The sequence below is a fragment of the Hyla sarda genome, chromosome 3 (assembly GCF_029499605.1).
Source record: "Hyla sarda isolate aHylSar1 chromosome 3, aHylSar1.hap1, whole genome shotgun sequence".
Taxonomy (NCBI): domain Eukaryota; kingdom Metazoa; phylum Chordata; class Amphibia; order Anura; family Hylidae; genus Hyla; species Hyla sarda.
This window is the reverse complement of record NC_079191.1, coordinates 183,083,742-183,105,932: the sequence shown is the minus strand read 5'-3', so window position 1 is coordinate 183,105,932 and position 22,191 is coordinate 183,083,742. Positions and strand designations below refer to the sequence as shown.

Genomic DNA, 22,191 nt, shown 5'->3' with positions numbered 1-22,191 from the left:
CGGTGCACAGAGCGAACTTCGCTTCGTGCCGGATAACTGGCGATGCGGGGCAGAGGCTCGTGACATCATGGTCACACCCCTCTCATGACGTCACGGCCATGCCCCCTCAATGCAAGTCTATGGGAGGGGGCGTGATGGCCGTCATGCCCCCTCCCATAGACTTGCATTGAGGGGGTGTGGCCACGACGTCACAAGCTGGGCACGGCCGTGATGTCTCGAGCCTCCGGCTCTAAACAAATGCCGGGTGCAGCAGGGAGATTGCTGGGGTCCCGATCAGAAATCTTATCCCCTATTCTTTGGATAGGGGATAAGATGTCTAGGGGCGGAGTACCCCTTTAATGATAAAATCTATAACATAAAATTTGTTGCATTATTTATATACACAAACAATCTGTTGCAGGTTTTCCGCAGGAGAATTTCCACGCCAGAAAATCTTCAGCACACTTGCTGCAGACCCATTGAAGCCGCATATTCTGCAAATGGAATTTCCGAGGTTAAAATCCTGCAGCTGATTATGTACATGTGAACGTATCCTTAAGGTTTATTCATAGGCAGCTGATTTGTATCAGAATTTTCTGCTATTGATTGTTACAAGCTTGTAAAGAGGGATTTCAGAAATTTGTGGACAAGATGTCAAAACAACCCCTCTTGGATGAATAGAACTACTTATGCGTTGCAAAAACTTCTGTAAGAAATCTGCTGTATGTGACTACCCAATGTCCTGCATTCTGACATTAATAGTTAAAAGCCTCACATCCTGCACCCGGCGTTTGTTTAGAGCAGGAGGCTTGAGACGTCACAGTCGCGCCCAGCTTGTGACCTCATGGCCACACCCCCTCAATGCAAGTCTATGCGGCCATCACGCCCCCTCCCATAGACTTGCATTGAAGGGGCATGGTCGTGACGTCATGAGCCTCTGCCCCGCATCCCCAGTTATCCGACACGGAGTGAAGTTTTCCCTGTGCACCGGATGTCTGGGGTGCTGCAGCAGAGATTGCAGGGGTCCCCAGAGGCAGGACCCCCTGCGATCAGATATCTTATCCCTTATCCTTTGAATAGGGGATAAGATGTCTAGGGGCAGTGTACCCCTTCAACTTGCCAGCATAAAATCCACAGAATTTACAGTATGTGTGAACATAACCTTAGAGCAGGGGTTCCCAACCTGTGTTACGCGTACCCCTAGGGGTTCACCATGGGTTGTGTGGGGGTACGCCAATGCGCTGACAAATACCTGCCATGCATTGGCCAGTATTTGTCAGTACACAGCGGGGAATGGCCGCGGCTACTTTACGGGAGCTGCGTGGTTGCCAGGCAGACGTGTGACATCCCGACATTGTGCAGAGGTGCCGCACAGCGCAGGAGGACGTCACCTGTCAGTGTGGCCCCCCCCCGAACGGGACTCTGGAACGGTACTCGCTGTATACCTGTACATGTTGGGTAAAAAAAAAAAAAAAAAGCAAATCGCATTAGTATAATGGTAAGCACACGCCATTATGAAAATAATTAATTTTATGAATTATTTTGTTCGCAGTTACCCCTCACACGTAAGTTCTGTGCAAATTTACGCGTGAGGGGTACCCACGGACATACTTTCACCCTTTGGGGGTACAGTCTCGGAAAAGGGTGAGAACCACTGCCTTAGAGGGTACAGTGCTGGCCATGTACTGCACAGTTGTCCATTTCATTTTAATGTCTGAGGCAAAATTTTTCCCCTTTAAGGCATTTATTAGTGAACATACAGAACCACAGTGGGGAGATGTACATGGACCACAAGGGATCTTTAAACTGGTTCTGGCAAAGTAGCTTGTAGAATGTCGTGCGGACTGATTCAGGTGTTTTTTTTCTTCCTTTCTAACTTATCTAGGAATTCCTGTAGGCTATAAATGAGGAGAGGCTGGGCCCTGTCTCCAGGGAAATATTTATTTTATGAAAAGGAGAAGATGTAATGTGATAAGAGGCTTGCCTCAGATGTTACATGACATTTACAGTGTTACGATGTGTGCCTCCTCAGATAACGTCAAAGTGTCTGGTAACCAAGACACACACTTTCCATAGGAGTCTCTGGGAGCAGGGCCTGCCTATGTGCTGCATTCTAGATCAGTCAGTCTTGCCGCAGGAAGACTTCACAGATATAAACTAGGTCCTTTATGTTTATTTTGTTATTGTGGTCATTTCATATGGCTAGCCTAACACCAGGTTCTGGGCTATGCAGCTGTCCCTGTATTCACTCTAGCAATGCCAATGCAATGTTCCCTCCTAAAAAAAAGTCCCTATTAGAAATATCCCATAAGACAGGAAACAAGTAGAGTCTTTGAAATAAAATTCTACCTCAAAAGGTTTTCTCATATATTACATATATATATGTGTGTACGTGTATATATATATATATATATATATATATATATACACACACACACACACAGTGGTCTCTCAAGTTACAATATTAATTGGTTCCAGGACGACCACTGTATGTTGAAACAATCATAAGTTGAAAGCATAACTCTATGGAAACCTGGTAATTGGTTCTGAAGCCATTAAAATGTCATCCAAAAATAGGAAAAAGTTAGGATAAAGCAAATCCTTACACATAAAAGTAAGAAAGATCTGCTGGGAGCTGTCAATCACTGTCTATTTCAGTGTTTCCCAACCAGGGTGCCTCCAGCTGTTGCAAAACTACAACTCCCAGCATGCCCGGACAGCCTTCGGCTGTCCGGGCATGCTGGGAGTTGTAGTTTTGCAACAGCTGGTGGCACCCTCTTTGGGAAACACTGGTTTATGTAGAGGACAGAAGCTTCTTCAGGCTCCTGTACAGAACACGCAATGTCCTAAAAAACAAAAAGGGAAATGGAGCCGCCCTTACCTGATGTCCAAAGGAACAGCTATCCCTGGCACAGGTAAAGTGTACAGAACATGTAGTACCTCCCTGTACTGTAGGGGGCGCTACCAGACACCAGTCAGTGCATGCACTTTAGGAATACAGGGGTTTTACCAGTGAAATGTCCATTCAGATTCCATAACATTGTATGTTGAGTCTGGTTTCAAGTTACAATGGTCCTGAAAAGACCATTGTATGTTGAAACTATTGTATGTTGAGGCCATTGTAAGTTGAGGGATCACTATATATATATATATATATATATATATAAACACACGCATATATATATATATATATATATATATATATATATATTCATTCTATAGCTAAAATAATTCAACCAGACTGATTTTCCTAAAACAAGTTTCATCTGGTCACCAGACACTACTACTATTACATGAAAAAGCTAAATCCTTTATAAAGCAGATAAAGCTGCTTGAGATGCAATCTAAGTATCTTCAGAATGCAGATATAATAAAGGCTGTCAGTATGGGGAAGCTGAATTCACAAGCCCTAAACCAATTCCTTCGTTATTTATTTTAAGTTAATTAAAAATAGACATTTTCTCTACCATTTTTCGTAGGATATGTCACTCTTAGACGTCATCAATTCTATGGTACTGACCTGGTAGTTTCCTCTTAGTTGTAATATCATTTGTGAGATTTGGTTTACAACATCTAAATCATGAAGCAGATTCTGTAAGTCTTGATAAAGTTGTCCAGGTCCCATGTACAATTTATCTGCAGACATACAAATGTAATACTGTAAATTAAATATACAATGTACAGCATTGTAGGGAAATATGGGTATTCAGAAAATATGTGAAAGGGAAACTGACAGCCGGTTCACCCGCACTAAACCTAATACACAGGGTAATAGTGCGGGTGAACCAGATTACAATGGGGTATTACTAGTTTCTCTATGTCTATTTGGTATCAAACCTGGTAATGGGTATATCTGCTACATCGATTCTAGTTACTTTTCAGTGCATATTTTGGTGCTTTTCCCAAAGAAGTTTAATTGTATACAGACACAGAAAAATAACATAAAAATAAAATGACATAAAAAAAACATAAGAAAGAATTGGTTAATTGTATCCTTATGTATATTCTTTATAAGAAAAAAAGTCATATATCCCAGGGGAGCGTAGAGCGGATATGCTGAAAGCATGTGGACTGGCTCATTGGCATTCAGAAATGCTAATGCGTGTAATGAATGTAGAAGAATGCCCTTATTGTGAGCGGAGACCAGGCAGGGCGATGCCAATGCAATCAGGGCACATCAGGGGCTTTAATCATGCTGCTTATAGTGACAAGATGAAACTCTCTGGACAAGGAGCGCTGTGTTGACCATATAGCGGTAGAGAGGAACAGATCAAGTGCAGAATAATTCACAGGGAAGCAATGAAAGGAAGCTTTACATCTATGTAAAACAGGGATTATAATTTCCTTCACCACTTCCCACTAGTGGTCAATGAATCCCCACGATGAGGCAAAGCTGGGTGGTAGATACCCAGGCTTATGGTCATATTTGTGTTCCACATTGGGGGTTGGTACACGGCTAGAATTTAGCACAGGGAAGGAGGAAAATCCTTCCTTAAAATAATTTTTAGATTAAAAGGGAATGTGCCATCATAAATGAGCTATTGTATAAACCAGGATTTTATGAAGATTATTTAACCCCTTAAGGACGCAGGACGTAAATGTACATCCTGGTGAGGTGGTACTTAACGCACCAGGACGTACATTTACGTCCTAAGCATAACCGCGGGCATCGGAGCGATGCCCGTGTCATGCGCGGCTGATCCCGGCTGCTGATCGCAGCCAGGGACCCGCCGGCAATGGCCGACGCCCGCGATCTTGCGGGCGTCCGCCATTAACCCCTCAGGTGCCGGGATCAATACAGATCCCGGCATCTGCGGCAGTTCGCGATTTAAATGAACGATCGGATCGCCCGCAGCGCTGCTGCGGGGATCCGATCATTCATAACGCCGCACGGAGGTCCCCTCACCTTCCTCCGTGCGGCTCCCGGCATCTCCTGCTCTGGTCTGTGATCGAGCAGACCAGAGCAGGAGATGACCGATAATACTGATCTGTTCTATGTCCTATACATAGAACAGATCAGTATTAGCAATCATGGTATTGCTATGAATAGTCCCCTATGGGGAGTATTCAAGTGTAAAAAAAAATGTAAAAAAATGTAAAAGTAAAAGTAAAAAAAAAGTGAAAAATCCCCTCCCCCAATAAAAAAGTAAAACGTCCGTTTTTTCCTATTTTACCCCCAAAAAGCGTAAAAAACATTTTTTATAGACATATTTGGTATCGCCGCGTGCGTAAATGTCCGAACTATTAAAATAAAATGTTAATGATCCCGTACGGTGAACGGCGTGAACGAAAAAAAATAAAAAAAGTCCAAAATTCCTACTTTTTTAATACATTTTATTTAAAAAAAAATAATAAAAAAATGTATTAAAAGTTTTTTATATGCAAATGTGGTATCAAAAAAAAGTACAGATCATGGCGCAAAAAATGAGCCCCCATACCGCCGCTTATATGGAAAAATAAAAAAGTTAGAGGTCATCAAAATAAAGGGATTATAAACGTACTAATTTGGTTAAAAAGTTTGTGATTTTTTTTAAGCACAACAATAATATAAAAGTATATAATAATGGGTATCATTTTAATCGTATTGACCCTCAGAATAAAGAACACACGTCATTTTTACCATAAATTGTACGGCGTGAAAACAAAACCTTCCAAAATCAGCAAAATTGCGTTTTTCGTTTTAATTTCCCCACAAAAATAGTGTTTTTTGGTTGCGCCATACATTTTATGATATAATGAGTGATGGCATTACAAAGGACAACTGGTCGCGCAAAAAACAAGCCCTCATACTAGTCTGTGGATGAAAATATAAAAGAGTTATGATTTTTAGAAGGCGAGGAGGAAAAAATGAAAACGTAAAAATTAAATTGTCTGAGTCCTTAAGGCCAAAATGGTCTGAGTCCTTAAGGGGTTAAAAACACATTTTAAAGAAGGTTATATTTTCATGTTACTTTCTTTAATAAATTAATGTTTTTGTCTGGCCACTAAGCCGCATAATAAGTTGACATTCTGTAGAAAAAACATCTCAGCAGTCACCCTGTTAACATCAAAGGCAGGACTACAGTGACTTGTGACACCAGTATATTAAATGAGATGGGTTCAGGCCATTCACAATAGGTTGGAATAAAGCGTGTCATGCTTTATAATAAAATTGCTGCATCTTGGGTCTATCTTACCTACAGAAAATAAAATGATTTGCTAGTAGCATTAGGTCAGAAAAGTTGCAAGCATGGCACAAGCATGGTGTACTATACCATAAAATCATGCCATGATTAAGGGTTAACACCCGAAACACATAGGCTATTGCTCTGTAACCTGTATCCTGATTTTATGCCTAATAGACCTAATAGCATTGGACACCGTGTGCTGGACTTTCCTGTTTGCACTAGTTCACTGGGCGGGACACGCCAACCGCCAGTCCGGGCACAGGTGGAGCTACTGGAGATTTGGAGCTGTCTGTATCTACTTTCCTATATCATAATACTGGTGTAAATACAATATGTGTACAGTATATGCTAGAACATTAAATGGCTAGATAAACCTACACAAGGTGTTTATCAGGGACATAGGGCCTAAACAAGCATAGATCAGTGCTCATTTAAAGAGCCTATTACCTGGCTCAAGGCTTGTGCGGGAAGGGAGGCATGAAGAATCGCTGCGGTTTTTTTGTGTGCAGCGCTATGCCTCTATCATTCTTCAGCGGCATATCCCTATTACAGAGGAAGATCTGCAGCCGAGCAATGGTTTTCTGACATTGACATCACATTATGAAAGCTCCAAGAAACAGAAATCAGTAACAAAAAAATAGATATAGCATCATTTTCACCGGTGAGGTTTTCTTCTCATAGCTTTATTAGGCACTTACTTTGTTTGACACATACAACTTTCTCAGCTGCATACAAAGAAGAAAACAGAGACTGGTTTACTTGGTCCTCGCTTTCCCCATATTCAATAACTTCAACATGGTCCAAGGGAACGCTCCATTTTAGTAAGTATTTTTGACTTGTTGTAACCATATTGCTGCCTTCATTAGATGACCTAAGATAGAAAATAAGGTTGTAAATGGGCTAGATTACATCATCTAAAACAGCCCGGCAGTGCACATAACTGGATTTTTTTTATTTTAAACCATAACATGTCTCACCAAGGTATTAGTATTATATCTGTACAAATTAATTCATTTCTTTCACCTAAAAGGGCTACACAGAGGTTGTTCACAGCACTACTGAAAGTGACAGCTGCAGCCCACTAAATTGCCACAAACTAATGTATGCCTTCGGACTTCAGCTGTAGATAAAATAGTATAAATCAATCCGAAGCTCTGCAAAAAGTTTTGCTTTTGTTCAGCTATTTTAAGAAAAAATTCTCGAAGACATTGCATTGATCAAAACCGGTTTTATATGGGAATTTTTAGCTTATACAAGAGGAACCTGATAATATCAACCACATGTATTTAAATATAATTGAAAATAAAACAGATTAATCTTACTTCATGTTGCTTTACTTTCTATATTTTCATATTTTGGGACATAAAAGTGGTTTTGCACCGACAAAAGTCATTGCACATTTATTCTATTGGATTTATACAAGTGCAATCTGCTGCCATCTGCTGGCCAGTAGCAGCATGGAATTGCCCCTGTAAGAATACAGGACATCATTGCGATTGAGGCATACCATCTCCTCATGAAGGAAATCACAATAATAAATCAAAACTAATGTAATGCAAAAATGTTGTGACTTGGACCTTTGTATCCTGACACTTGTTTCCTCTACTAATTTTGTGCTAATTCTTAAAAAAATATAACATGAAATCTCTTAAAGGGGTGATCCACTGGAAAACATTTTTTTTTTTTTTTTAAAGTGAACTAATGCCAAAAAGTTAAAACGATTTGTAAATTAGTTCTACTTAAAATTGTATTCCTTCCAGTACTTATCAGCTGCTTTATGCTCCAGAGGAAGTTGTGTAGTTCTCTCCAGTCTGACCACAGTGCTCTCTGTCTGTGTCAGGAACCGTCCAGAATAGAAACAAATTCCAATAACAAACCTCTCCTGCTGTGGACAGTTCCTGACATGGACAGAGGTCTCAGCAGAGAGCACTGTGGTCAGAAAGAAAATAACTACACAACCTTCTGTGGAGAATAAAGCAGCTGATAAGTACTGGAAAGGTTAAGGTTTTTAAATAGAAGTAATTTACAAATCTGTTTAAACTTTCTGGCACCAGTTGATTAGAAAAAAATGTGTTTTCCAGCAGAGTACCCCTTTAATTCAAAAATAATCATTATGGGACCAACCTTGCATTATCTGTGGCACACATCAGTACATCATTGAGCATGAAGAGACGCCTCTGCTTAGTTTTCAGGATCTCGCCCTTCTCGTTGTACACTGTCTCTACCATATCATCTGATCGGATTAGATATCTGCTTCCATTACTGAGGAGCTACATTTTAAAAGGGACAGTAGACAAAATTACATTCTAAATGAATGAAAACATTAATAAAAAAGTACAATACTAAGTACAAAAATAGAAAATCACACCATAGCAGTAACCACTATGAAGCTGCATTGCAGCAAGTATCTGAACTTCCCCTAGTGTTGTCGGCATGTTTTTATTTCTTACGCAGGGTTCAAAATGTGGTAAAAGGGTTAATTCAGGATTAGAAAAACCAGAGTTGATAACTTTCAAAAAAAAAAAAACACAAATGTTAAAAATTCCACACCTATCCTTAGGTTAAATGTGGTATTACAGCTCCATTTCACTGAAGTAAATGGAGCCAAGGTGTAATACCACACACATCCTGAGGGCAGGGGTGGTGTTGCTTTTAGAAGAAATCAGCTCTGTTTTTTCCATTCCTGGATAACTAGTAGGGGTGTGAATCGGCAAGAATTTGGCGATACAATATGTATTGCGATACACGTATGACGGTACAATATATCGCAATATATCCCAATTCTGTTTACGGAACGATATATCGCGATATATCTTGATTCTGTCTCAAAAACAATGCCTTTTACACTTTTATTAAAACTTTATTTTTTATACACTTTATTAGACTTTTAGGAGGAATCATTAGATTCCTCAGACAGATGAATAGAGTTCTATTTAACTCCACTGATCTGCGATCCATTGATAGAGCCTGGTCCAGCCAGGCTCTATCAATGACAGAGCCGGGACAGGAGGAAGCAGAGGCAAGCCCTCCGGCTACCTCCACAGTGGATCGCCTGCCCGCGATCGCGCTGCAGAGGGGGCGATCCTCCCCACTAGCCCACCAGGGAGCATTCACAGATCCCTTTAGATGCTGCTGTCAGCTTTGACAGTGGCGATTTAAAGGGTTAATAGCCAGCCGCGGCGATCGCCGCATGCTGGCTATTAGCAGCGGCCCCGGCTACTGAAAACAGCCGGGGGCTGCAGAGTATGGAGCGGGCAGGAGTCCGGAACCCGCTCCATACACACTGCTGAGCGCCGCATGCTGGATATTAGTGGCAGTGATGCATCAGCGCCCCCCGGCTACTGAAATCAGCCGGGGGCCGCAGAGTACAGAGCGGGCACAAGTCAGGAGCCCGCTCCATACACCCAGAGCGACGCCACGCTTGTCAGGTCCGGACCTGCTTGCACGAGACGGAAAAATTCACCTGCCCGGTGCCCGACACGGCATGTCCCGGCCGTCAGGAGATACAAATTCCACATCCCTAAAAGGATCGATTCAAAAATATTTTGAATCGATTCAGTATCGCCAAATGAAAAATCGCGATAATCGCGCAAATCTATTTTTTCTTACATCCCTGATAACTAGGTCATTGCTTTTTCTTTAAACTTTTCTACACATAGCTGTAAACAAGAAGTAAAGCCATATCATGCCATCTAAAGACAATGCAATATAACAGTATTTTATTACTTTTTTTTTCATTTAATGGGGTACTCCGCTGCAAGACATCTTATCCCCTATCCAAAGGATAGGGGATAGGATGTCTGTTCGTGGGGTTCCTGCTGCTGGGGTCCCCCAAGATCTCCCGCAGCACCAGGCGCTCTTAAGCCAGGTTCCTGTGGCCATGATCGTGACGTCACGGCCACGCCTCCTCCATTTATGCCTATGGGAGGGGGCGTGAGCGTTTAGAGCGTTCAGAGCGTTCTGGGAAAAAAAAATGTTCAGAATGCTGGAGCACCGGAGTACCACTTTAAATCTGGGAAATCTTAGTTACTGCATCAAATGTGAAATAATTTGCTATGGAAACACTTTTTTGACACCTACTTCAGTTCCTGGCAGGGTATCAGCTACAGATCATTTCTGGAGCGGCACATATGGTATGCAAAAAGCTGTTTCATGTGACACGCTCTAGAAAACCTGAGAATTTACTGACATGTATAGAATCAGCCAGAACAAGGCACGTATGTATATATCTATATTTATTTGTTTATTCGGGTCTTGTTTTTTTAACTAATAAACCTTGGGTCAACAATCGTTTATGCTTCAGACTATGTTATTCTACATGTTTGTGTGTCAATCTGTTTTATTACCATACTGTCTAACCTTGTTGAGATACCGTTCATTCATTGCCTTGGCGATTTGTTTAATTTCACAGCGTTGATCGGCGTCTCGCTTCCGCTCATTGAGTTTGTCTGCTAACGTTTCCAGCTCCGTAAGAGCCATCTGCAGGGGGAGTCGGTCCGGATGACCCTTCATTGTGTTTTTCAGCATATCCTGCAAAAAAATTGCATGCACAGTTCAGAAGTAAAGTCACTGTGTTGCCCATAGCAACCAATGAGATCGCTTCTTTAAGGCCTCTTAATAATGAAAGAAGCAATCTTATTGGTTGTTATGGGCAACTCAGCAACTTTTCCTCTGGACAGGTTTTGATAAATCTCCCACAGTGAGTTTTCATTTTGCACATTGATTGCGCCAAAGTTATCATGTAGTTTTGTGCTATTTTTTATGTGGTCTGTGCTGGCTTCTTTAACCCCTTAAGGACTCAGCCCCTTTGGGGCCTTAAGGACTCAGACAATATAAGAGTTATGATTTTTTGAAGGCACGGAGGAAAAAACGAAAACGTAAAAATTTACGTTTTCGTTTTTTCCTCCGCGCCTTAAAAAAATCATAATTCTTATATTTTCATCCACAGACTAATATGAGGGCTTGTTTTTAGTATCAAACAACCAATTTTATTGTAATAGGCATAAAGGTAGCAATACCAAAGTAAAGCAAGAGTATCGGGACGCAGCCCGAATCAACAAAAAGGTAAAATCAAATGAATAAAAGGGAATAGGGGGATAAACAAGTCCATGGGTCAGACATGTGTGGATGAAAACAGACAGCAGGTAATAATACAGAACGGGTGTTGTCAGTGATTACGTTAGAGACAAAGTATGGCGAATCTCCGGGCAATAGGAGGATGATATCCAAGGAGACCAGACTCTTTCGTAGGAGGCCATTATGTCGGCGCGAACCGCGTTAATTTTTTCAAAGATCAGAATATTATTAACTCTATCAATTACTCTATCAATAGACAGGACTGGGCTTTTCCAGCATGTTGCTATATGGATCCGCGCAGCCAGCAGTATGAATTGTGCTAGTCTAAATTGGCTGTTGGGCATCCTGCGCGGCCGTCTGCTAAGGAGGCAAAAAGCAGGTTGGAGGGGACAGCGAAAAGAGAGAACAGAACGAAGAATAGAAAGAACAGATGTCCAGAATGTTCTGACGAGAGGACAGGTCCACCACATATGAAGCATGGTTCCCCTATCTGCGCAGCCCCTAAAACATAAGGGAGAGGCACAGGGGAAGATGGAATGTATTCTCTTGGGAACATAATACGTCCTATGTAATATTTTCAGTGACGTCTCAGTAAGGGACACTTGCCAGCTCCCTCTACTCAAGGTATCGCAACATTCCCTCCAGTCTTCCAGAGACAGTTCCATATGGAAGTCAGCCTCCCATTGGGTCATGAACGACAGTTTAGTGTCGGGTGGGGGAGAATTTAGTATTCCATATATTATGGCTAGAAGTCCTCGTCTAGAAGGACTATATTGCATAAGACGTTCAAACCTAGTCAACTGTGGTATGGTGCGTGCAGGGAAATTAGAGTGTAGGAATGAAAAGATCTGATGCATTCGGAAGAGTTCTGAGGGTGGGGGGCGAAATTGTAGAACAAACACTTCCTTTGTCATCAGAACCCCTCGAGTATGGAATTGATGGGCAGAAATCAGGGACTGTGAAGTCCACCAACGGAATGAGGAATGAGCAAGACCGGGTGGAAAAAAAGGGTTACAGAGGAAGGGCAGGAGGGGAGGAGGGCAAGATTGTAGGTGAAAGCGAAAGCGGACCAGTCGCCAAAGGGAGAGGGAATGAAGAGTGAGAAGAGCAGAGTAAGGGACGTATTTAGTGACAGGTTGAGTAGACCACATTAGGGAAGAGAAGGAGTGGGGAGAGATGAGAGAGGATTCGAGGTGAACCCAGATGGGGGTATCGCCATCTGTCAGGAACCAGGCCATCTGTCCTAGTCTGGCAGCATAATAGTATTTTTGAAAGTTGGGGACGGACATACCACCTAAACGCTTATGAAGGTACATTACATTACGTGCTATGCGGGGGGTCCTGGATTTCCATATAAATCTAAAGACATCGGACTGAAGGGACCTGAGATCCGCAGTCGAGACCGGAACCGGAAGAGTGCGAAACAGGTATAGTAGTTTAGGCAGAATCACCATTTTAACCGTGTTTATTCTTCCGATCCATGATAAGTATGGCCTGTCCCAAGTGCGGATATCATGTCGAATAGATTTGTATAGGGGCGGGTAGTTCGCACCATAGAGGGAAGCAACCGCCGGGGTTATACGAACACCTAGATAGGACAGGGCAGGCATTGGAGGGGGAAAGTTAAAGTTAAGGGAGATCAACTTTTGTGTATGGAGGGGAACATGTATATAGAGTGTTTCAGACTTGGATGGACTAATCCGGAGACCCGAGCAAGACGAGAAGTCTGTGAGTAGGCGAAACAGGTTAGGTAGAGATGATAGGGGGTGTGTCAGGGATAGAAGGAGGTCATCGGCAAACAAACAAAGTTTATGGATGGAGTCCTTAATCGTGACCCCCAGTATAGTGGGGGAGGCTCGTAGGGATCTCGCCAGGGGCTCCATCGCCAGGGCGAAGAGAGCGGGGGACAACGGGCATCCCTGGCGAGTGCCCCTCTTAATAATAATCGGGGAAGGGGAGGAGGTAGGGAGTTTGAGAAAAGCCGTAGGATTGGAGTACAGCAGGTGCAGAAGGTGTACAAACGGCCCAGTGAACCCCATTTTAGAGAGGACCCCCCAAAGGTATGGCCAGAGAACTGAGTCGAAGGCCTTTTCTATGTCTAAGGCCAATAGCATAACAGGAGTAGAAGTGGAGGAAGCCCAGTGTACTACCCCCAGCACCTTTCTAATATTGTCCGCCGCTTGTCTCCCCGGTATAAAGCCCACTTGGTCAGCGTGAATAACACGGGGCAATATAGTGTTCAGTCTGCGTGCCAGGATAGACGTTAATATCTTCGTATCCAGGTTAATTAAGGAGATTGGGCGGTAATTTGAGACCAGGGATGGGTCCTTCTGGGGTTTGGGGATCACCGTTATAAGGGCATCTAAGTATTCAGGGGGTAAAGAGGGAGCCTGAAAGAGGTTATTATAAAGGTTAACTAGGTGGGGAACTAGAATAGGAGAGAATTTCTTATAGTACATTGCAGACAGGCCATCTGGGCCAGGGGCTTTTCCCAATTTCAGGGACGCAATTGTATCTGATACATCTTCGTGTGAAATTGGAGAATTAAGGAGATCCCTCTCGGGGTCAGTGAGAGAGGGGAGGGAGGTAGAGTCAAGAAAAGAGTTCAGGCTGGGAGTAAAGGTAGGCGACTGGTCAGGGATAGAATAAAGTTTAGAGTAGTAAGAGTGAAAAGTTTGGTAAATCTTGTCGGGGTGGGAAGACCGGGAACCAGGGTGCAACTGAATGGTGTGAACATAATTAAGCCGTTGTTTGCTGCGGAGCATATTGGCAAGCAACTTATCCGGCTTATTGGCATAGCGGTAGTATGTGGCCTTAGTCCACCTAAGCGCTTTTTCCACTCCGGTGGACAGGACAGCATCCAGTCGCAACCTGGTATCCCGGATAGCATTGTGGAGATAAAGAGAGGGGGTACGCTGGTGAGCCAGGGTGAGTCGAGAAAGCTTGTTGTGTAGCGTATGTTGAAGGTGGGAGCGACCTCTTTTCATGTATGAGGCTAGCGATATGAGCCGTCCCCTAATGAAGGCTTTGTGGGCAGACCATACCCAAATCGGGTTTGAATTCGGGGTGGCATTGGTGGAGAAGTAGGATGTGAGATCTGCTGTAAGAGAACGTTTAACTGTCTGGTTAGTCAGCATAGACTCGTTAAGTCTCCAGGTAAAAGGTGTGGTAGGACCACCTATGAGATCCAGCTCTACACATACCATCTCATGGTCAGACCAGGGAGAGGCAATGTGTCTCGCGTACAGGAGGCACGGTAAAGTAGAGGTGTTGAGAAGTAGCCAGTCTATGCGAGTGTAATTTTTCTGGGAGGATGAATAGTAAGAATACCCCCTCGACTGACCATTGTGCTCCCTCCATGCATCCGCGAGTTGAAGTGAATGGAAGGCCGAGACCAACCTTTTCTGCAACGCTCTAGATCGACCTAAGGGACTAGGGGAGGACCTATCCAAGAGGCCATCGTAGACAAAATTAAAATCGCCCGCCCACACCAGAACATCATAAGAGTATGATAGGAGTAAAGAGCAGAGAGAAAGAAAGAATGAAATAGGAGAAGAGTTAGGAGCATAAGAGTTAAGTAGACAGATCTGCTTACCGTACAGGGTGCCCAACAGCAAGACATACCTGCCTTCGGAGTCTGTTAGAACGCGGGTCACCTCGAATGGCAACGTATTTTTCAAACAAATCAGTACTCCCCTGCTTTTGGAGACAAAAGAGGAGACATATAACCGGGAGTACTGGGAATGGAGGAAGCTAGGGCAGGAGGACTGGGAGAAGTGAGTCTCCTGAATGCAAATTATATCAGGGCGGTAGCATCTATAATCGATGAAAGCTTTCCTCCGTTTGGGGGGGGAATTAAATCCCCTGACATTATGGGAAATTATCTTACACATAAGACGGAAGACCAGGCAATGCAGAGACGGGACAAACACGCAAAGACAGAACAACCATAGAACACATGGACCCACTGACTAACAAAAATGAACAACATCAAACCACAAACAAAACATTGAACAAACAGAAAAAAGTCAAACTGGAAAGCGAAGCCGTATAATATAGCGGCTCCGCTTACTTCCATCTCTCGAAGCAAACGAAGGACACATCAGTCCGGTCACACCAGCCCTTCTAGGGTCGGTGGCTTCAGGGTGCCAGGTGAGAGGGGGTCACTTGCAACGGTGAGTCAACCTTCCGGGGCCATCCCCAGGCATCGCTGTGATTTACGCTGGGCCGAGGGGACACTGGTCCAGGACTTGGAGGGTCGGGGGCCCCTTCGAGGCAAGTCGGTCGCAGGAGGCTGTTCTGGGGCAGTCCAGGGGATACCCTCTTTGGTGAGGGCAGTTTGGGCCTCAGACAGGGAGCGAAATTGGTAGGGGCGCCCCTTAAGTTGGCAGATGAGGGAGAATGGAAATCCCCATTTATACTTCACCCCCTCCCGGACCAGGGCCAGCGTGATGTGGCGGAATGTCCTGCGCCGTTCTAGCGTGGACGGGGATAAGTCCGAGTAGAGGCGCACTTCAGCGGGCATGCCAGGTAGCGCTGTCAGGTTGCGGGCAGCGAAGAGCAGGGGATCTCTCACCTCCGGGTAGTGCAGACGGAGGACCACGTCCCTCGGCAGTTCAGAAGATCTCGGGCGACCTAGGGCTCTGTGGACACGATCCATACGGAGAAGCTCAGGCTCGTATTGCGGCAGTAGGGCCTGGAACATCGCATCGACCGCAGATTTCAGGTTAGTCTCCGACTCAGGTAGTCCCCGAATGCGAATGTTGGCTCTGCGGGAGCGGTTCTCCAGAACCTCAAGTTTGAGGTCGATAGCATCAAGCTTGGCCGCATGTAGATCGATATCCCGACGGTCAGACTCCGCGGCCTCCGCTAAGTCGTCCAATTTGTTTTCGTTGTCGGAGACTCTCTGGCCCAGATCTTGAAGTTGCGCTGCGAAGTCTGAGACAGCTTTTCTGAGCTCCGACTGGAACATTTGCTTGATCTGGCGGAACATATCTGCTGGGGACATCTGCGCCAGGTCCGGCTCCCCCTCTTCATCGGACGCCATATCAGAGCGGCGTGGGGAGGATGCCGCCGCCGCCGCCATATTGGGTTTCGGGGAGGCTCTGAAAAAGTCCGGAATGGACTGAGAGAGACGCTGAGAGAGGTTCTTATTTCGTGACCGCTGCCTCCTGGGCATGACCAGGTCCAGTTCGCACTGAAGCCACAGCGTGTGGAGCCTTTAGGGCGCTGAATAGGGCTTAGATAGGTGAGACTGGCGCGGAGCTTACATCACCCACGTCTCTTCCGGTAAGCCGCGCGCATGCGCCTCATGAGGGCTTGTTTTTTGCGCGACCAGTTGTCTGTTGTAATGCCCTCACTCACTTTACCATAAAATGTATGGGGCAGCCCAAAAAAATACTATTTGTGTGGGGAAATTAAAAAGAAAACCGCAATTTTGCAAATTTTGGAAGGTTTTGTTTTCACCCCCTACAATTTACGGTAAAAATGACATGTGTTCTTTATTCTTTGGGTCAATACGATTAAAATGATACCCATGATAACATACCGTATATACTCGAGTATAAGCCGAGTTTTTCAGCACGATTTTTCGTGCTGAAAACACCCCCCTCGGCTTATACTCGAGTGAACTCCCCCACCCGCAGTGGTCTTCAACCTGCGGACTTCCAGAGGTTTCAAAACTACATCTCCCAGCAAGCCCGGGCAGCCATCGGCTGTCCGGGCTTGCTGGGAGTTGTAGTTTTGAAACCTCCGGAGGTCCGCAGGTTGAAGACCACTGCGGCCTTCAACATCATCCAGCCCCCTCTCACCCCCTTTAGTTCTGAGTACTCACCTCCGCTCGGCGCTGGTCCGGTCCTGCAGGACTGTCCGGTGAGGAGGTGGTCCGGTGGGATAGTGGTTCCGGGCTGCTATCTTCACCGGGGGCGCCTCTTCTCCGCGCTTCGGGCCCGGCCTCAGAATAGTCACGTTGCCGTGACAACGACGCAGAGGTGCGTTCATTGCCAACGTACTTCTGCGTCATTGTCAAGGCAACGCCTCTATTCCGGGCCGGAAGCGCGGAGAAGAGGCGCCCCCGGTGAAGATAGCAGCCCGGACCACCTCCTCACCGGACCACCTCCTCTCCGGACCACCTCCTCTCCGGACAGCCCTGCAGGACCGGACCAGCGCCGAGCGGAGGTGAGTACTCAGAACTAAAGGGGGGTGAGAGGGGGCTGGATGATGTTGAAGGCCGCAGTGGTCTTCAACCTGCGGACCTCCGGAGGTTTCAAAACTACAACTCCCAGCAAGCCCGGACAGCCGATGGCTGCCCGGGCTTGCTGGGAGTTGTAGTTTTGAAACCTCTGGAGGTCCGCAGGTTGAAGACCACTGAGGGCGAATGATGAGAAGAGGATGATGAAGGGGGGGTGTGGGGATGATGAAGGGGGGTGGGGATGATGAAGGGGGGGGTGTGGGATGATTACAAGGGGATGATGAAGGGGGGATGTGTGGGATGATAAGGGGATGATGAAGGGGGGATGTGCGGGATGATAAGGGGATGATGAAGGGGGGATGTGTGGGATGATAAGGGGATGATGAAGGGGGGATGTGTGGGATGATAAGGGGATGATGAAGGAGGGATGTGTGGGATGATGACAAGGGGGGATGTGTGGGATGATGACAAGGGGATGATGAAGGGGGGATGTGTGGGATGATGACAAGGGGATGATGATGAGGATGTTAATGACGGGTCTGGATGATGACAGGGGGGGATGAGGTATTTCCCACCCTAGGCTTACACCCGAGTCAATAACTTTTCCTGGGATTTTGGGTTTAAATTAGGGGTCTCGGCTTATACTCGGGTCGGCTTATACTCGAGTATATACGGTACTTGTCTATTATTGTTAATAGAAGAACGAGATTGTCCAGCACTGTAAGCACGATGCAAAAGATGGTTTATTGTAAAATCACACAGCAAACGGCAACAGGGATCATGAAGTGACGCGTTTCAGCGACCTTAGTCGTAGTTTTATTGTGCTGGAGTACTCCTTTCATTATTAAACAGATTTGTAAATTACTTCTATTAAAAAATCTTAATCCTTCCAATATTTATTAGCTTCTGAAGTTGAGTTGCTGTTTTCTGTATAATTGCTTTCTGATGACTCACGTCCCAGGAGCTGTGCAGTTCCTATGGGGATATTCTCCCATCATGCACAGCTCCCGGGACGTGACATCATCATTGAGCAGTTAGACAGAAAACTTCAGAAGCTAATAACTATTGGAAGGATTAAGATTTTTTAATAGAAGTAATTTACAAATATGTAACTTTCCGGAGCCAGTTGAGATATATAAAAAAAAGTTTTGGCCTGGAATACCCCTTTAAGTCCACTTTGGCTCAAGCAGCGATTGATGGTGCGATCTGACACTGATGTACCTTGACCTTGGAGTTCACCTCTATTGTCTTTGGAAGTTGTTCTGAGCGGACCCGTACAGGAGATCACAGGGGGTCCCAGCGGTCGGACCCCCCGCAATCAAACACTTATCCCCTATCCTGTGGATAGGGGATAAGTGTTAATCACGCTGCAGATGTCCTTTAAGGTCCCGCTTAACTAAATGGGGTAGTCTGATCCAGTAAGCAAAACCTTTAACTAATCCATGGATGCTACTCATTTTGCTATACAAGTTTTTAGTTATCTCCAGCAGTAAATATTTTACCAATGAATAAAATAATCAAAAAATATTTTACAGCTGCAGATTAGTATTTGCTTATTACTGTGTTGTAATGTTTTTAAATCTGCTTATTCTACAGCATCACTATTATATGGATTAAACGGCACAGAATATAGAGGATACAGGAAGAAAACTGACCTGTAATAAAAGGATAAACTGCGGGAATCGCTGAATTGGCTTCATCATCAGACCATACAAAGTGATGCGGTCAGGGCTGCAATCTTGGCTCTGCCAGAACAGAAGATCAAATAATCAGTGGCAAGGAAAATCATATCATATTGTACAAGTGGCTTCAATAAAGAAAGAAAACTATGATATAACAAATATTTCCATTTTTCCAAATATTGGTCTCTCAACTTACAATGGCCTCAACATACAATATTTTCAACATACAATAGTCTTTTCTGGACCACTGTAACCGGAAACCAGACTCAACATACAATGCTACGGACAGTCCAGATCTGTGAAACGTGTCAATGGCTGGAAGAACTGACCAATCAGAATGGGCATTCACTGGTAAAACACATATGCACTGACTGGCCTTTTGGTAGAGCCTCCTTACAGTACATGGAGGTACAACATGTCCTATACTGCCTGTGGCCAAATTAACTGCTCTAAACTTACTTAGGCTATGTTCCCTAACTACTCCTAACACCCCTCTAGCCCTTAGAGCTTTAAAAAGCGGTGTATCATACCTTTATTCTTGCTCCCATAGTGCAATTTCCCAGCAGACATGACATTACTGACGCCTGCTGGGGGAACACTTCTGCCCTCACATCTTTGCAGCGCTGTGATGAATAGAAGACCTCAAGCTCTGTGCAGCTTACAGTGAGGTTCTATGCATGTTTCAGTGAGGCTCTGTGCAGCTTACAGTGAGGTTCTATGCATGTTTCAGTGAGGCTCTGTGCAGCTTACAGTGAGGTTCTATGCAGGTTTCAGTGAGGCTCTGTGCAGCTGTCAATCAAGCTCAGTGCAGAGAAACACTTCTTGAGTTTTGTCTCCTGCCAGGCCGGGAGAAGACCAATCTCATTGTATTAATTGAGGCAGGGAAAAGAACAGAGCCACCAAGTGGCCGTTTTTTCTATTACATTTTAAACATATTTATGTTGATAATTTTAAAAGCAAGTGAATGGGAAAGTGTCTGCTAATTACACAAAGAACACTATATTAAAAGTTTTATTTGGTGACAGGTACTCTTTAAAACATGCCAACGTTCGCTGTTCTTTTGGACATCAGGTGAGGGCACTTTATTGACATACTTTTGTCCTGTACAGGACCCTGCAGAAGCTCCTGTCCCCTACATAGACAATGATTTACAGCTTTCAACAGCTTTTTCTTACATAAAATAGTAAGGACTTGCTTTATCTGTATAAGTTATTAACTTCTTTTTCTTTAATCTTCACTTTTTCCTATTTTTGGCTGACATTTTGAGGCCTCAGAACCAATTATCAGTATTCCATGCAGTAATGGTCTACATACAATGGTTATAATGGAACCAATAAATATTGTAACTTGAGGCTCCACTGTATTAAAATGCTGCAACTGAAAGCATAATAGTGTATGTACATAGGACAAACACACATCTCCCAAAACTCAGACACATAAACTGAACTAGGGATTTTTTTTCTCCAAACTGCCCTGTATTCTTGTAAGGGACAAGATATTATTAGACTACAGTTCTTCTTTAATTCCCTCAAACAGGACAAAGAGAATTGCTATCCACAGAGCATGCCCGGAAGGTATCACACACAGTTCATATACTCTGACATGCAAAGAACAAAAAACCAATAGCAGGAGCAACTATTCTACACAGTACATACCATATATAACATGGCTCATCTTTACATACCTTATGTTGTCATTTTTAAAACACTTGTAATTATACTATTAACTAGACACTATATAAAAATGCATTAAGCCTTTCACTCTTTTCACAATTTATGCTAAAGTAAAAAATAAAAAAATCACTCAATACCCCATAATTAGAAAGTGACAACGCCATATTAGAAATCTTTACTCATTTATTGAAAAGGAAAAACTAAAATATCGCACTGACATATGTATTCAGATCCTTTGCTCAGCACTAGAGATGAGCGAAGTTACAGTGATTTGATTCGTCACAAACTTCTCGGCTCGGCGGTTGCTGACTTTAGCCTGCATAAATGAGTTCAGCTTTCAGGTGCTCCGTTGGGCTGGAAAAGGTGGATACAGTCCTAGAAGAGAGTCTCCTTAGATGAAGATGAAGCATCATTGGTGGCAATTCCAGCCTCCAGTCTTCTTGGGTATGATGCCACAAGGCTAGCAAATCTGGTTTTGGCCATTCTTCTTCACAGTTCTCAAGCTCGGTCCGGTTGGATGGGGACTTGCTGTGGGCAGCCATTTTTAGGTCTCACCAGAGATGTTTGATTGGGTAAGAGTCGGGGCTCTGGCTGGGACAGTCAATAACATTTACAGTGTTGTCCATAAGTCACACCTCTGCTGTCTTAGCTGTGTGCCTATGGGGGGATTTATCAAAGCCTGTGCAGAGGGAAAGTGGACCAGTTGCCCATAGCAACCAATAAGATTGTTTTCTCACTTTTAAAAAGGTCTCTGAAAAATAAAAAGTAATCTAATTGGTTGCTATAGGCAACTGGTCTTCTGTACAGGCTTTGATCAACCTCTCACGTAAGCTTTTTTTGGAAGGTTTAGTCTGAGGTCCTGAGCACTCTGGATCGGATTTTCAGTAAGAATATTTCTGTACTTTACGCCACTATACTTTGCCTTAAAGCGGTTATCCACCATAAGGTGATTTTAGTACGTACCTGCCAGACAGTAATGGACATGCTTAGGAAGGATCTGTGCTTGTTTTGGGGCTAAATGGCTGTGTTGTGATTCCACTGCATGTTGATTTCTTTTTGTAAAATGGCTTTTTCCTGTTGGGGTTCCTTCCCTCCAACTACAAGTCCCATGATTCCTTGTTTGAAAGTGTGAGGTCACTTTTCTCCCTCCCACACATCAGCCAACCCACCTATTAAAACACAGGTGTTCTGCCTTCCATGCTTTGCTGTGAACAATAGACCAGTGTTTTCTAATCAGGGTGCCTCCAGCTGTTACAAAATTGCAATTCACTGCAGAATGATCTCCTTCCCACCCGGTGATGGCTTCACCCATTGAAGCAGACAGGCTCCTTTGAACACCTGACTAGTGATGTAATGTCTCGGGCCGCACTGCAACAACATTAACTTTGTATGCTGTTAAAAATAAATATTGGGGCAAAGATCAC

At 44.2% G+C, this 22,191-nt stretch overlaps 1 protein-coding gene across 5 annotated transcripts in view; it reads right to left on the bottom strand.

Annotated features, from left to right (window-relative positions):
- ARHGEF10 (Rho guanine nucleotide exchange factor 10) overlaps positions 1 to 22,191 on the bottom strand; it is a 203,456-nt gene that overhangs the window by 64,801 nt on the left and 116,464 nt on the right. For all 5 annotated transcript variants that reach the window (XM_056565682.1, XM_056565685.1, XM_056565684.1 and 2 more), the window contains exons 15-19: positions 19,068 to 19,157; positions 10,506 to 10,676; positions 8,271 to 8,416; positions 6,845 to 7,017; positions 3,500 to 3,615 (exon numbers count right to left, since the gene is read on the bottom strand). In XM_056565682.1, coding sequence (XP_056421657.1) covers positions 3,500 to 3,615; positions 6,845 to 7,017; positions 8,271 to 8,416; positions 10,506 to 10,676; positions 19,068 to 19,157 — 696 coding nt within the window. The remainder of the gene's footprint in view (positions 1 to 3,499; positions 3,616 to 6,844; positions 7,018 to 8,270; positions 8,417 to 10,505; positions 10,677 to 19,067; positions 19,158 to 22,191) is intronic.